The 12092-nt window shown below is 50.9% G+C and overlaps 1 protein-coding gene across 1 annotated transcript; it reads left to right on the top strand.

The window, feature by feature from the left end:
* The first annotated feature begins 1171 nt into the window (after positions 1–1171).
* Positions 1172–5239, top strand: NKX2-6 (NK2 homeobox 6). Its single transcript, XM_023216742.2, has 2 exons — positions 1172–1445; positions 4608–5239. The coding sequence occupies exons 1-2, from the start codon at positions 1172–1174 to the stop codon at positions 5237–5239; spliced, it is 906 nt and encodes a 301-aa protein (XP_023072510.1).
* Positions 5240–12092: the final 6853 nt, after the last annotated feature.

Raw genomic sequence — 12092 nt, 5'->3', positions numbered from 1 at the left:
GTGCTGGAACTGCTGACACCAAATCCCATTTCCCTGATCCAGGAGTAGTAACAGCAGGGACTGGATCTGTTGGTGCTGTCTCCGTGTTGGTAACCTTCGGGCCAAAACTGCCCCATTTACTCAGCGACCGCTGTAACCGAGGGACTTTTCTGGACATATAATGCGAGTCAAATCCTCCCAGCCCTTCGGCGGGCTCCGCATTTATATGCGCACACAAGCTGGCACGCTCCAGGCAATCCGCTTTAAGGAGGATAAAGGAGAAGAAGAAAAGGAACGTGGGGACACCCAGGGTGACGGGAGCCCCCCACCCCACCCCGCCTCTGACCACTTTGCGCCGGCCGCAGCCATTGCCTTCCCGTCTCCCCCACCATTCGCGGAGCCCTTTAAGAGGCCGAGGACTCCAGACCTGTAACCCCCACACCCATTCCTCGGTCCTGGGACTGAGACGCTGCTCCTAGGAAGTGGCGGGTCGGGACTCAGCAGACCTGGATTCAGTTCAAAGAGAGAGGTTTCCATCTCAATATAGGCCCTGGCGGGTCATGACTCACTTCGACTCTGCGGTCCGGCCTCTGCGCACGTAAGATCCCAGCGCGCACCTCAAATCCCGCGGGTCCCAGTTGTCTCTATCTTAGCTTTCCTCCGTCATAAGAATGCAGAGTTGAGCTAAGACCAGGCTGGATGGACCAGATCGGGTTGCACAGCAAGGACTCCACCCCCAATCCTCGCATGTCCACTAGGAGGGTCCCCGTGGACCCTAGGTTGACCTCGGAAGCTCCCGCTAGTACCGTATTGACGGAGATCCAAGCCGCACGCAGCACTGTCTCTCCGCGTTTTCTTTGCTTTGAGAACCATCAATACGAACCAAATCTCCCAGGAAGGCTACTGGGGACTGAAGAGGATTAGACCGGCGCGGGAAGAAAGCGCTGGGGGAGGAAGGTGCAGGGTTAGCACGTGGTTTCTGCGAGAACCAATGGGGGGCTACGGTCTCGTCACCCGGCCCCGGACCCGGGCCTGCCAGCATGACCCAGAGGAAGGCGCTGTCTGGGACGCTGGGCGTCTGTCCCAGAGTTTGGGTCTGTCTGCGGGGCCTGCAGCAACAAGACGGGAAGCTCAGGGTGCCGCTCCTCACGGGGACCAGGCACTCCTCGGCCCCGCCCCATCCGCCTTCGGGATGCTGTTGAGCCCCGTCACCTCCACCCCCTTCTCGGTCAAGGACATCCTACGACTGGAGCGCGAGCGGAGCTGCCCCGCTGCTTCGCCACATCCGGGGGTGCGGAAGAGCCCGGAAAACTTTCAGTACCTGAGAATGGACCCAGAGCCGCGAGGGTCAGAGGTTCACAACGCTGGTGGCAGCGGCGGTGACAGAAGGTTGGACGGTTCGGAGCCTCCTGGGGGTGCCTGTGAGGCAGTCTTGGAGATGGACGCGGAACGGATGGCGGAGCCACGTGAGTAAGCGCTCAGGTCTTGCCTCCTATGGGGGGAATGTGGGGGCGGGGGGGGGCGTGATCCATGGGTGCATGGGGAAAATACGCCTCCTATCTCCTGGGTTCGAGAGTCTCTCTCCATTTTTTCTCACTTCAGGAGTCCAAAAAAGGCATCTCGAACTCCATTCCCACCCTCTCCCGACACCCAGCGTGCTTCACACACCTCTAACGAAATTAAGCCCCTGAATCTTAAGGATTCACTTTTCCCAAATCCGCTCCTCTGATTCCCACAAACGCGTGGCTCCCACTCGCAGCCACAGTGCCCAGAACCTCCACCTCATCTCCACAGCGAAACCCTCTGCAGTGTCTCAGCCGTGCCAGTCACCACCACCCTCCACCCCCAAACCGTTTGCTAAAGAGTGTGGCCATCAAAGCAGTGGAACCCTAGTGGCTCCGAGGTCACTCCTAACCAGGCCCTTTCTTGCTGGCCTGGCCGGCGGGGGTGGAGGGGCCCATTCCTCCTCATGGATTTTTCTTCGGGAAGACAGAAGGTGGGGACCGGGTGGCCATTGAGTTTCCCAAAGTGGAAGGCCCCGTTGGCACAGGATTCTCCGCGTCAGGGAGAGTGTTAAAGGCTGCCAGGGTTTTCTCTGCCCTGGGACATGGCTCTGGCCGAATCCTGTCGCCTGAATCCGAAGGCGCAACCATGCGCGCCGGGCTGCGAGGCCCACGCACCTGTGTCCAGCCGGCTGGAAAGGAAGGGGCTGGCGGGGAGTTGTGTTGCGTCGATACGGAGGCTTTGGCTGGAGAGGCCCGACATTCCAACGGATGAAAACTCCACATTTTTCTCTCCAAACCTCAGCACCTCGCTCAGCATTCTCAAGGCAGGGACCGCGAGTAGCGCCCGGCAGGGCAGGCCTCCTCTGCCAGACTGCCATGGCGCCTCCATTCAAGGCGCAAACGAACGAAATAAATCAAGGGGCTGGATCGGAGTTATTTACCGGCTTGCAGGCCGGCTACTCACTAACTCCAGAAGCCGGAGAACATTATCTGTTGTGTCCGCGAAGAAGCTGGTAGGTTTTCTGACGCGGATTCTAAACTCCCTCGGCGCTGCTCAGCTAACTCGGCGATCACTTCTGCTCCGCTAACAAAGGATCACGTTCCTTCGACCACCACAGTCGCCTCGCAGTCGATGGTATTTGCGGCGCCTTCCCTGTCCCGCTGGAAACCAAATCCTGGGAGCGTCTCTTCTGCTGCAGCAGTGGACGCCGCCGAAGAGGGACCCGAGGCGGGCTCCAGGAACTGAGCCCAAGGCCGCGGTAGCGATCCGGACAGGAAGGCACCTTCGGTGGGCTTCATGCCCTCCTCCATCGGAGCCAACCACCTTGCCCTCAATAACTCCAGGATTGTGAACAGGAGGGCGCAGGGTGCTGGCGCGCCCTGCGGTACTGTGCAGCCCCAGGGCTTGCATGATCTGTGACTTTCAAATGGGGTCGTCCTTGCTCTGCAGCCTGACTGAAGGTCCGTTGTTACCTTTCCATGTGCTAAGAAAACAAACCCACCTCAGGGTTTTTCCTCTTTGCAAGGGGAGATGGCCTCAGTTTCTTTGAGCACAGGCATCTCTGAAGGAAGTTGTTCTCTCCTCAAACTTTAAATACCAAACAGCTCCATCCCCCCCATGACATTGTGCCAGGGCCTTGGGTCTTAGGAGTCTGCTTCCAATCGCACTGGCTCATTTAGAGTCCTGTCCCTTCTTGCCATGAACTTGCACCCCCTCCATGCTCCTGGTTTTCTCCTGGCATGAGATCCCATGAAAACTCAGCATTTCCCTTCTATCCACCCTTGGGGTAAAACGGGGCTTAAGCCCAGACAGGAGAGAGGTGAGAAGAAGGGAGGAAAATGCTGCACCTCAGTGGGCACAGTCTCAGCTGTAGGGGTCGCCCTGGGTGAAAGGAGGACTTCAGGGTGAAGCCCACATCACCTGCTTGCCAGAAAGACCCCAAAGGAAGGAGAGGCTACCTTTTAAGAAGCCAAATGTGGACCTCAACTTTATGTAACTCTCAAAGAGAACCTCAGTTTCTGAGCCAAGAGTCAGGAGCCAAGAAATATTTTGTTTTCATCATATATTGTTAATTTGGATTACAAACCATCACATCCAAGAAAGCTGGGATGCATCCTGGGGTTGGTGAAGTGCTGCGTCAAAAAGACAAGAGTGTGCACAAAAGTAGGGTGAAGGTAGGAGACACTCAAGGCTCGGGCTCCTGGACTTAGAGCTGAGTTCCCTGCAGTGCGCTTGGGGCTGCGAAGGAAAATGAGGCAGACGGGAGCCTCCTGAGAGCCTGTCACAGAGTTTGCGCCTTCTTGACACCCGGGCTTCTCTGTTTTTCCTTCCTTCCCTGCTTTCCTCCTCCTCCTCCTCTTCTTCCTCCTCTTCCTCTTTCTTCTCCTCTTTCTCTACTTCCAAGGAGAGTCCAAAGTCTCCCCAATCTGATCGACACCTCCACTCACACTTGTTCTTCACAGCGAAGGTTTACCAAACTCGACCACCATACACACAAGGTTTGTTTTTGTTTTTTGTTTTTTGTTTTTGAGAAGGAATCTGGCTCTGTCACCCAGGCTGGAGTGCTGGGGCACGATCTGGATCTCGGCTCACTGCAAGCTCCGCCTCCCGGGTTCACGCCATTCTCCTTCCTCAGCCTCTCGAGTAGCTGGGACCACAGGCGACCGCCACCATGCCCGGCGAATTTTTTTGTATTTTTAGTAGAGACGCGGTTTGACCGTGTTAGCCAGGATAGTCTCGATCTCCTGACCTGGTGATCCGCCCGTCTAGGCCTCCCAAAGTGCTGGCATTACAGGCGTGAGCCACCGCGTCCGGCCCATGCACACACATCCTAAGAAGCAAATGGAGCTGCCTTAACTCTTTATCTAGAGTCTACCTTTTGGAAAAGGACGCACACATCGGGGACCACATGGTGTCACAATTTATGTTCCAGCAGTAACATAAAAGTGACAGAGCTTGGAGGGAAAGAACATTGAGACAGTCCTGGGACAGGGTTCGGGGGCAGTAGGAACGAGGTGCGCAGAGTGAGGGCTGCCAGGGAGAGGGAAGTCTTGAAAACGAAGTAGAAACTGCTCAGGTGAGCCTTAGGCTGGGCGTTGATGTGTCACTTCCTGTGTTTTTAGAACCCGGCTTGAGCGCGGCCTCGCCCCTCGGCGGCGGGACCAGGGTGCCAGAGTGCGGCGTTGGCAACGGCGGCGACAGCGTGCGGGGTGGCCGCTCGGAGCAGCCCAAGGCGCGGCAACGACGGAAGCCGCGCGTGCTCTTTTCGCAGGCGCAGGTGCTGGCCCTGGAGCGGCGCTTCAAGCAGCAGCGGTACCTGTCAGCGCCCGAGCGCGAGCACCTGGCCAGCGCGCTGCAGCTCACGTCCACGCAGGTCAAGATCTGGTTCCAGAACCGACGCTACAAATACAAGAGACAGCGCCAGGACAAGTCGCTCGAACTGGCCGGCCACCCTCTAACGCCGCGCCGAGTGGCGGTGCCCGTCTTGGTGCGCGATGGCAAGCCCTGCCTGGGCCCCGGGCCCAGCGCACCTGCCTTCCCCAGTCCCTATGGCGCCACAGTGTCGCCCTATTCTTGCTACGGAGGCTACACTGGAGCACCCTACGGAGCAGGCTACGGCAGCTGCTACGCGGGCGCGCCCTCCGGTCCTGCGCCGCACACACCACTGGCCAGCGCGGGCTTCGGACACAGTGGCCAGAATGCCACCCCGCAGGACCATCTGGCAGCCACGCTGCAGGGCGTCAGGGCCTGGTGAGGCTCCTCAGCTTGACTCTGCCCACTAGGGTCAGATGCTCAGTCCCTTCCCCTCCGCCCGCAGGTCGCGACAAGAAGGAGGGGACGCGGCGCTGGAGGGAAGCTGCTGCCCAACGGCGATTCGTTCCGCAGCGATCTCTGGAACTGCGATCTGCACCACAGTCACCCAGCTAAAGGCCCTGCCTGGGACGTTCTTCCCCCAAAAGGCGACCCCTCTACCGGTCACCCACCAAGCAACACAGGGACTGAAGAAAACCGAGGCTGGCTGGCAGTTTGGAGTGTGGAGCAGTACTGAGGCGCGTGACTTTTGGGGCTTCAACCCCAGAGGCCCAAGAGGCTCTCGCATCTGTACGCAGCAGCCCCGGGGCATCGGGGGTGAATGGAGATGGTGATCTAGCGGGCCTACCATCCTCCAATTAATGACAGCTGTTGGGGAAGAACGAGAAGAGAACGGGAACGCGGGAAGCGGGCTGAAGAGCCGGGAACTTGCGGATGGGAAAGTTCACGAAGAGGGACCTGCTCTGAAGCCTCTTCCTGTGGGGTTTAAACATCCCCACAAGGCTGCGACCCTGCGGACTCCATTAATCCAGAGGAGCGCTCTTTTCTGGCCACCATTGCTCTCCTGGAAGTAGGCTCTACCTTCCGGTCCCTCTCACTGTTGTGCATTTTATCTCTTTGTACAGCACAGCACTTCCAATAAATATACTAGATAAGTGTGCATGTGGTTGCGTGTGTGTAGGCCGTTAGAACATACATACGCCATTACCTTGAAACAATTTCGAGTTAAAGTAAAAATGAAGCCCAGAAGTGCTAGGAGAACAAAACCAATTCAGTCTTGGAGGTAGGTTTCCTAATTTCTTCCCTCACACTCCTCTCTCCCTCTTTGTAGGTTCTCTTTGGAGCATCAACAGATTCTAAGTTTTGCACGAGGAAAAGATCAAGTGCCCTGAAGTCCTAAAAAGATGGGTAGAAAGCCTGACCTTTAGGCTTTCTAAAATTGTGAAATTTTGACATCTCCACCCCTAACGTATCTGAGGTCATGCAAACTCAAGAATGAAAAACTCATTTTACTCATAGGGACATGGGATCAAATAGAAAATGTGTGTTTGCCAAGACAGATTTTATAGAAAATTTAGTAAGAAAATGTGGCTTTTTTTCTCCCCTTGAATTGCATTTTTAGATAATGAAAATTCTAATTATTCATCTCACAGGACTACTGACTTCTTGAATGTTAAATTCTCGTATTTGATAAATTCCCATATTTAATTCAAATGTACTACCCCTGAATTTTCTCATTTCTAATATGACCTGGTTGTTTTACTAAAGTGAGAAGCAGACTGCTTGAGGGTGTGTAAACTATACCTGACTGTTGATAGCTTTCATCCCTTAGAGTGTATATGTTTAAGCTTTAAAAAAAAGGAGTGGTTAATTTTTTTTAACTGTCATTTTCTTACATTTTCTCTCCTTTGGGGTTTTGCTACTTCTCTCTTTTATTTCTTTTTTTCCATTTATTTATTTATTTATTATTGGGCTGGGGTATTTATTTATTTATTGAGCCTGCTCTGTTGCCCAGGCTGGAGTGTAATGTCATGGTACAATCTTAGCTCACTGTAGCCTATACCTCCCAAGCTTGAACCATCTTCCCACCTCAGCCTTTCAAGCAACTGGGACTATAAGTGCATGCCACCACACCCGGCTAATTTTTAAATTTTTTTATATAGAGAGGTTCTCCCTGTGATGCCCAGGCTGGCTCAAGCGATCCTCCCACCTCAGCTTCTCAAAGTGTTGGGATTACAGGTGTGAGTCACCGAGCCCAGCCCTCATTTCTCCATGCTCATTGCCAATAAAAGTGTGTTCAGAAACACTTCACAGTATCTTCCAATTACAGTGTTGTGCCCCTGGGATTAAAAAGTGGATATGCCTATTTTAAATTTGGGAATATCGGTGAGTCAACTTGGTCAACAAAACTGAGGAAAAAAGTGGAGATTACACTGAAAATTTCCACCATGAGAGAATTGTCAGGGAGTACCACCACTCTTCTTTCACTTGGGAGGCCATTCCTCACAAGAGGAGAGGTCTCACCCTTGGACACCAGGCTTAGACCCATGACAGGTGAGCTGCAGTCCAATGCTGCCACTGAGTTATAATCTGCCCAGCCCACAATGGTTAAGTGAGGTTTATTAAACTTTTCTACTAGCAGATTCTAGAATGCTATATGTTAATTTGTTTAAAATCCTCCAGGGAAGGTCCCTACCCCAGAAATGTAGGTCACTGTAGTATGGATTGAGAAGTATTTGGTATAGAGTAGGAAATTAATTAATGTTATTTCCTTCACCCTCTCACCCTCTTCTAACATAGAATAGTAGCATAAGAAGCAGTTACTAGATATGTGATGTTTTGAATAACCTTGTCTCTGGAGTTAGGGTGAGTGAAAGACTCCCTTGCCTTCTCTACATCTTTGTGACCACAGGGAGAGGTACAGGAAGATCAGGGACAGTTGGGTCAAGGCTCAGAGTGAAGGGGGCAAGAAAGAGGCGCAGTTTAATCTTCAAGAACTCAGTCATTGCTGAACATTCCTGGTAGGGACACAAGAAAAAAATAAGATTTGGCTGCCATCCTTAAGGAATGTATTTTCTAATTGAGAAAGCAAAGACCAACATAAGGAAGGTATCTAAAAATACAAAGTGGTACATGCTGCATGTCAAATAGGACAGACATTAAGCTCACTCTAGAGAGAAAGAAAATCTGGCCCAAGCTGGGGTGATTAGAGAAGGCTACATGGAGAATGGGGGTTAATCCAGGCGATTAGCACGGGAATGACACTGTTTGCTGGGAGAGGTTCCAGAAAATCTCTAGGACTTTGGAATGGATAAAAGAAATGGGTATATGCCAAAGCCAGAGCTATATTTTATAGTAGTTTGAGATACAATTCAAGTTAAATTCAGGGACTTTGTAAACTGCATTCAGTTGGCTGAAGGGGTGTGCAAGGTGGGAAGGGGTGGCAGTTACATGTACACCCAAGATCCTTTAGATGTTCCATTTGCCTGCCACATTTTTTGTTATGCTCCCTGGATGCTGTGGCATCTATATCTGGCTGGCAAAAAAACAAAAACAAAAAAAAACAAAAAAAAAACTATAACCAAAATCTTGTCCATGTGCAATCCACGTGGCTTTCCCTTCAGACCACAGCAAGGAAGTTTGAGATTCACATGACAGCAAAGATTTCATTCCTGAAGGAAAGGAGAGTGAAGGAAAACTCTCTTCCCCCATCTCCCCACTCTCTGCCTGTCAAGATCACTTTAAAACGCATCGGTCTCCCAGCTCATCAAGCCCACCCCCAGCTGCCTGCCTTCCGTCTCCCTAATCTCTCCTCTGCACTGAAAGCTACCCCTTTTTGTGTGTCTCTTACCGACAACTGCTTATCCTCTGCAGGGCTTTTACCAGGGAGCCGCTCTGTAAGCAATCAGCCTCTTATCTCCATCGTTCACTCCGGTCACCTCTTAATGTTCACAAGTTCCCCAAATGGGAAGTAATTGACCTCTAAACAAAACAAAAAAGCTCTCAGAGAGATAGCAGAGGTTCCTTTCCTGACTGTCCCAGGGCTAGGGGTCTCACCTAGGCCAGGTGGATAAGTCAATAAAGTTGCAGACTTCCTGGCTCCCTGTCTTTCCTTTCCCATCCCAGCCCCACTCCAAGCCAGCTCCATCCTGATACCATCTGCAAGTCAGATGGAGTCTAATTCTAGATCACAGACTTGCCAGATTCCTGGCATTTATTTTTTGTAATATTGTCATTATTATGATTAACAAAATCATTATTATGATTTGAGGAAGGCATATTTAAATCTTTTAAAATTCCATTTGAAAAGTGTTTACAACCCTCAATGTTTATACCAGCTCTTTAGTATTTTATTGGCTTGTCAACTGACCCTTTTTCTTTTTCACAAAACAGGGAACTCTCAGGCTTAAAAACTGTGCTCCACCTTTCCCTTCCCTTCCCCTAACGAAGAGTCCAGAGACACAGAGGATGTAGAGAAACTTGAGTTTGGAGTCCTTTCATTCTAGTCCCAGTTCCACTAAGAACATGCTCTGTGACCTTGAGTAAGCCGCCTAACCTCTCTGGGTTTCATTCTCTGCACCTATACAATTGAGGAGATGGATCTCTGAGGCTACTATTCTAATTTGAGGTGGCTCCCTATTGATTTCAGATGCCTTTAATTTTTTTAAATTATAAGATAGATCATAGATCCAGAAGACTACACAAAACGTATGTACGGTTTAAAGAATACCTGCAAAGTGAGCACAGATGGAAGTCCCACTCAAAGCAAGAAACATGGGATGCCAGCTCCCCAGCAACCCTACTTCCCACACCGCTCCCAGAATGCCAACCCTTTCCCCCTCCTCCTCTCAAGGGAGGTACCAGCTACTCTGACTTCTCTTTAATAGTAACAAATAATGAACAGGCTTCTCTTTATGGATTTACCAGGCTTCTCCTTTTGTATTTACCCATATGGATACATCTCTTAACAAATATGGTTTAATTTTGCTGGATTTTGAATGTTCTATAGGTAGAATCATACTACATATATTCTTTTCCTTTTTCCTTTTTTTTTTATTTTTTTTTGAGACAGGATTTCACTGTGGTTGGACTGCAGTGGTATAATCATAACTCACTGCAGCCCTGAACTCCTGGGCTCAAGAGATCTTCCTGCCTCTAGTTCCCAATACCTTGGAAGCTGAGGCACGAAGTACTGCACCTGACTTATTTTCTTTAATTTTTTTTTTTGCGCCTGTTTTCTTTTTTTTTTTTTTTTTTTGAGACGGAGTCTGGCTCGGTTGCCCAGGCTGGAGTGCAGTGGCCAAATCTCAGCTCACTGCAAGCTCCGCCTCCCGGGTTCACGCCATTCTCCTGCCTCAGCCTCCCAAGTAGCTGGGACGACAGGCGCGTGCCACCTCGCCCAGCTAGGTTTTGTAGTTTTTAGTAGAGACGGGGTTTCACTGTGTTAGCCAGGATGGTCTCTATCTCCTGACCTCGTGATCCGCCCCTCTCGGCCTCCCAAAGTGCTGGGATTACAGGCTTGAGCCACCACGCCCGGCCCAATTTTTGTTTTTTAGAGACAGAGTCTGGCTATATTGCCCAGGCTAGTCTGAACTCTTGGCATCAAGCGATCCTCCTGCCTCAGCCTCCCAAAGTGCTGGGATTATAGGCAGGAGTGACTGCACCCAGCTATGTATGTGTTCTTTCATGACTTGCTTCTTTTATTTAATTTGATGTTTGTGAGATTTGTTCATGCTGTTGTGTGCAGCTTCTGTTAGCTCATTTTCATTGCTACTCTGTGTTCCATTAAATGCCTATACCTCAATGTATGTATTTATTGAAAATGTAGGGAGTTTCCAACTGTAGATTGTAACAGATTTCTGTTAGTGGTACCCTGTCTCACACGTACAGCTGGATTCCATAGCTGGAATATGTCCTGGGCTGTCATGCACTTTTGTGACTTGCTGGCAAGCATCCATCCTCTGATAGATTTCTATTTTATATAACAAATAACAGCGTTGCACTGGCATACCCTTTGAACTATGGTATGATTTTATTCTGTACTTACCATCCATACAAGGCAGAATATATTACTACTGCCATCCAGAGTCAGAGTCCGAGGGTCAGAAAAGTGACAGCAACATTGTGAGTTAGTGATGGAACTGGGAATAGACCCTGGGCTCTCTGTCCTCTCATCCCTGGGTTCCTTCTACTGAATACTCCACAAGGCATTCTTGTCTTCATACAAATCACGGGACTCTTGAGTGACACTTTCTGTCTGTGCTGAGTGAAAAATGCAGGAGAGGTAGGAGGCCTTTGGAAAGCATGAAGAGGGGAGAAATATGAAGCCAGATGCCAGAAAGGGTGGGGAGGGAAGGGAGAGATACAACTGCATCTTACAATTCCTGTGGGTAAACAACGTGGGATGACCCTGGCTTCTGCATTCCCCTTGCCTAGTTCAGTCCACATTTTCCTGTGTGCCTTGAAGCCCTGGGGACACTGATTCAAGATTTCAAATGGCTAACTCTTCAGAGTGGGGAGCATTCCCCTAACTGTTTCTCCTCCTCAGTTCCACCTCCCCCACAGTGGGGAGAGGGCTTCCTGAGAAGCTGATCTGCCTTCCTCCCTGACCCTCTGTTTAGACTCGTCTAGCAGCCCCCACACAAACCAAAAGAAATGTGGTCTTAGTGACATAGTCCAGATTCCACTGTAAGAAAAGCAAAGATATGCCCAGCAGCCCTGAGCCCAAACCTCAGAGTGCTTCTGACTCTGTCCCTGTGGGGCTGTCCTTGTAAGCTGCTCTCAGTTAAGCCTGCCTCCTTCCCATTCATGCATGCGCCAGTGACTCCTGCTTCTTCCCATCGCCAGTCCAATTTAATTGCCTGAAATTTGAGGGCACAGGATTGAAATGCTAAGTGAGGACTTTAGTGGTCCAAAGGGGATCTTTTCCTTGCACAGCTCCCGTATTCAGGCCATCGCAGAGCCCTCTGCTGCCTTGCCTGGACAGGTCAGGCGCCTCCGGCATGAGATCCTGGAGTACCCCGGATGTCTCCACGACAGTTCGGTGACTCTCCACGTTTGTTGTCCTTTTTCTTTTTTTTTTTTTTTTTTGAGACGGAGTCTCGCTCTGTGGCCCAGGCTGGAGTGCAGTGGCTAGAGCTCAGCTCACTGCAAGCTCCGCCTCTCGGGTTTATGCCATTCTCCTGCCTCAGCCTCCTGAGTAGCTGGGACTACAGGCGCCCGCCACCTCGCCCGGCTAATTTTTTTTGTATTTTTTAGTAGAGAAGGGGTTTCACCGTGTTAGCCAGGATGGTCTT

This window comes from Piliocolobus tephrosceles, chromosome 7, assembly GCF_002776525.5.
Source record: "Piliocolobus tephrosceles isolate RC106 chromosome 7, ASM277652v3, whole genome shotgun sequence".
Taxonomy (NCBI): domain Eukaryota; kingdom Metazoa; phylum Chordata; class Mammalia; order Primates; family Cercopithecidae; genus Piliocolobus; species Piliocolobus tephrosceles.
Note: the sequence above shows the minus strand (reverse complement) of the source record. Positions and strands in the feature narration are given on the sequence as shown.

Bases quoted from the DNA above. Each gene is read 5' to 3' on its own strand.
- NKX2-6 (XM_023216742.2), top strand. From the start codon at position 1,172: ATGCTGTTGAGCCCCGTCACCTCCACCCCCTTCTCGGTCAAGGACATC. The intron at 1,446-4,607 runs GTGAGTAAGCGC...CTGTGTTTTTAG, and splicing joins GGAACGGATGGCGGAGCCAC to AACCCGGCTTGAGCGCGGCC.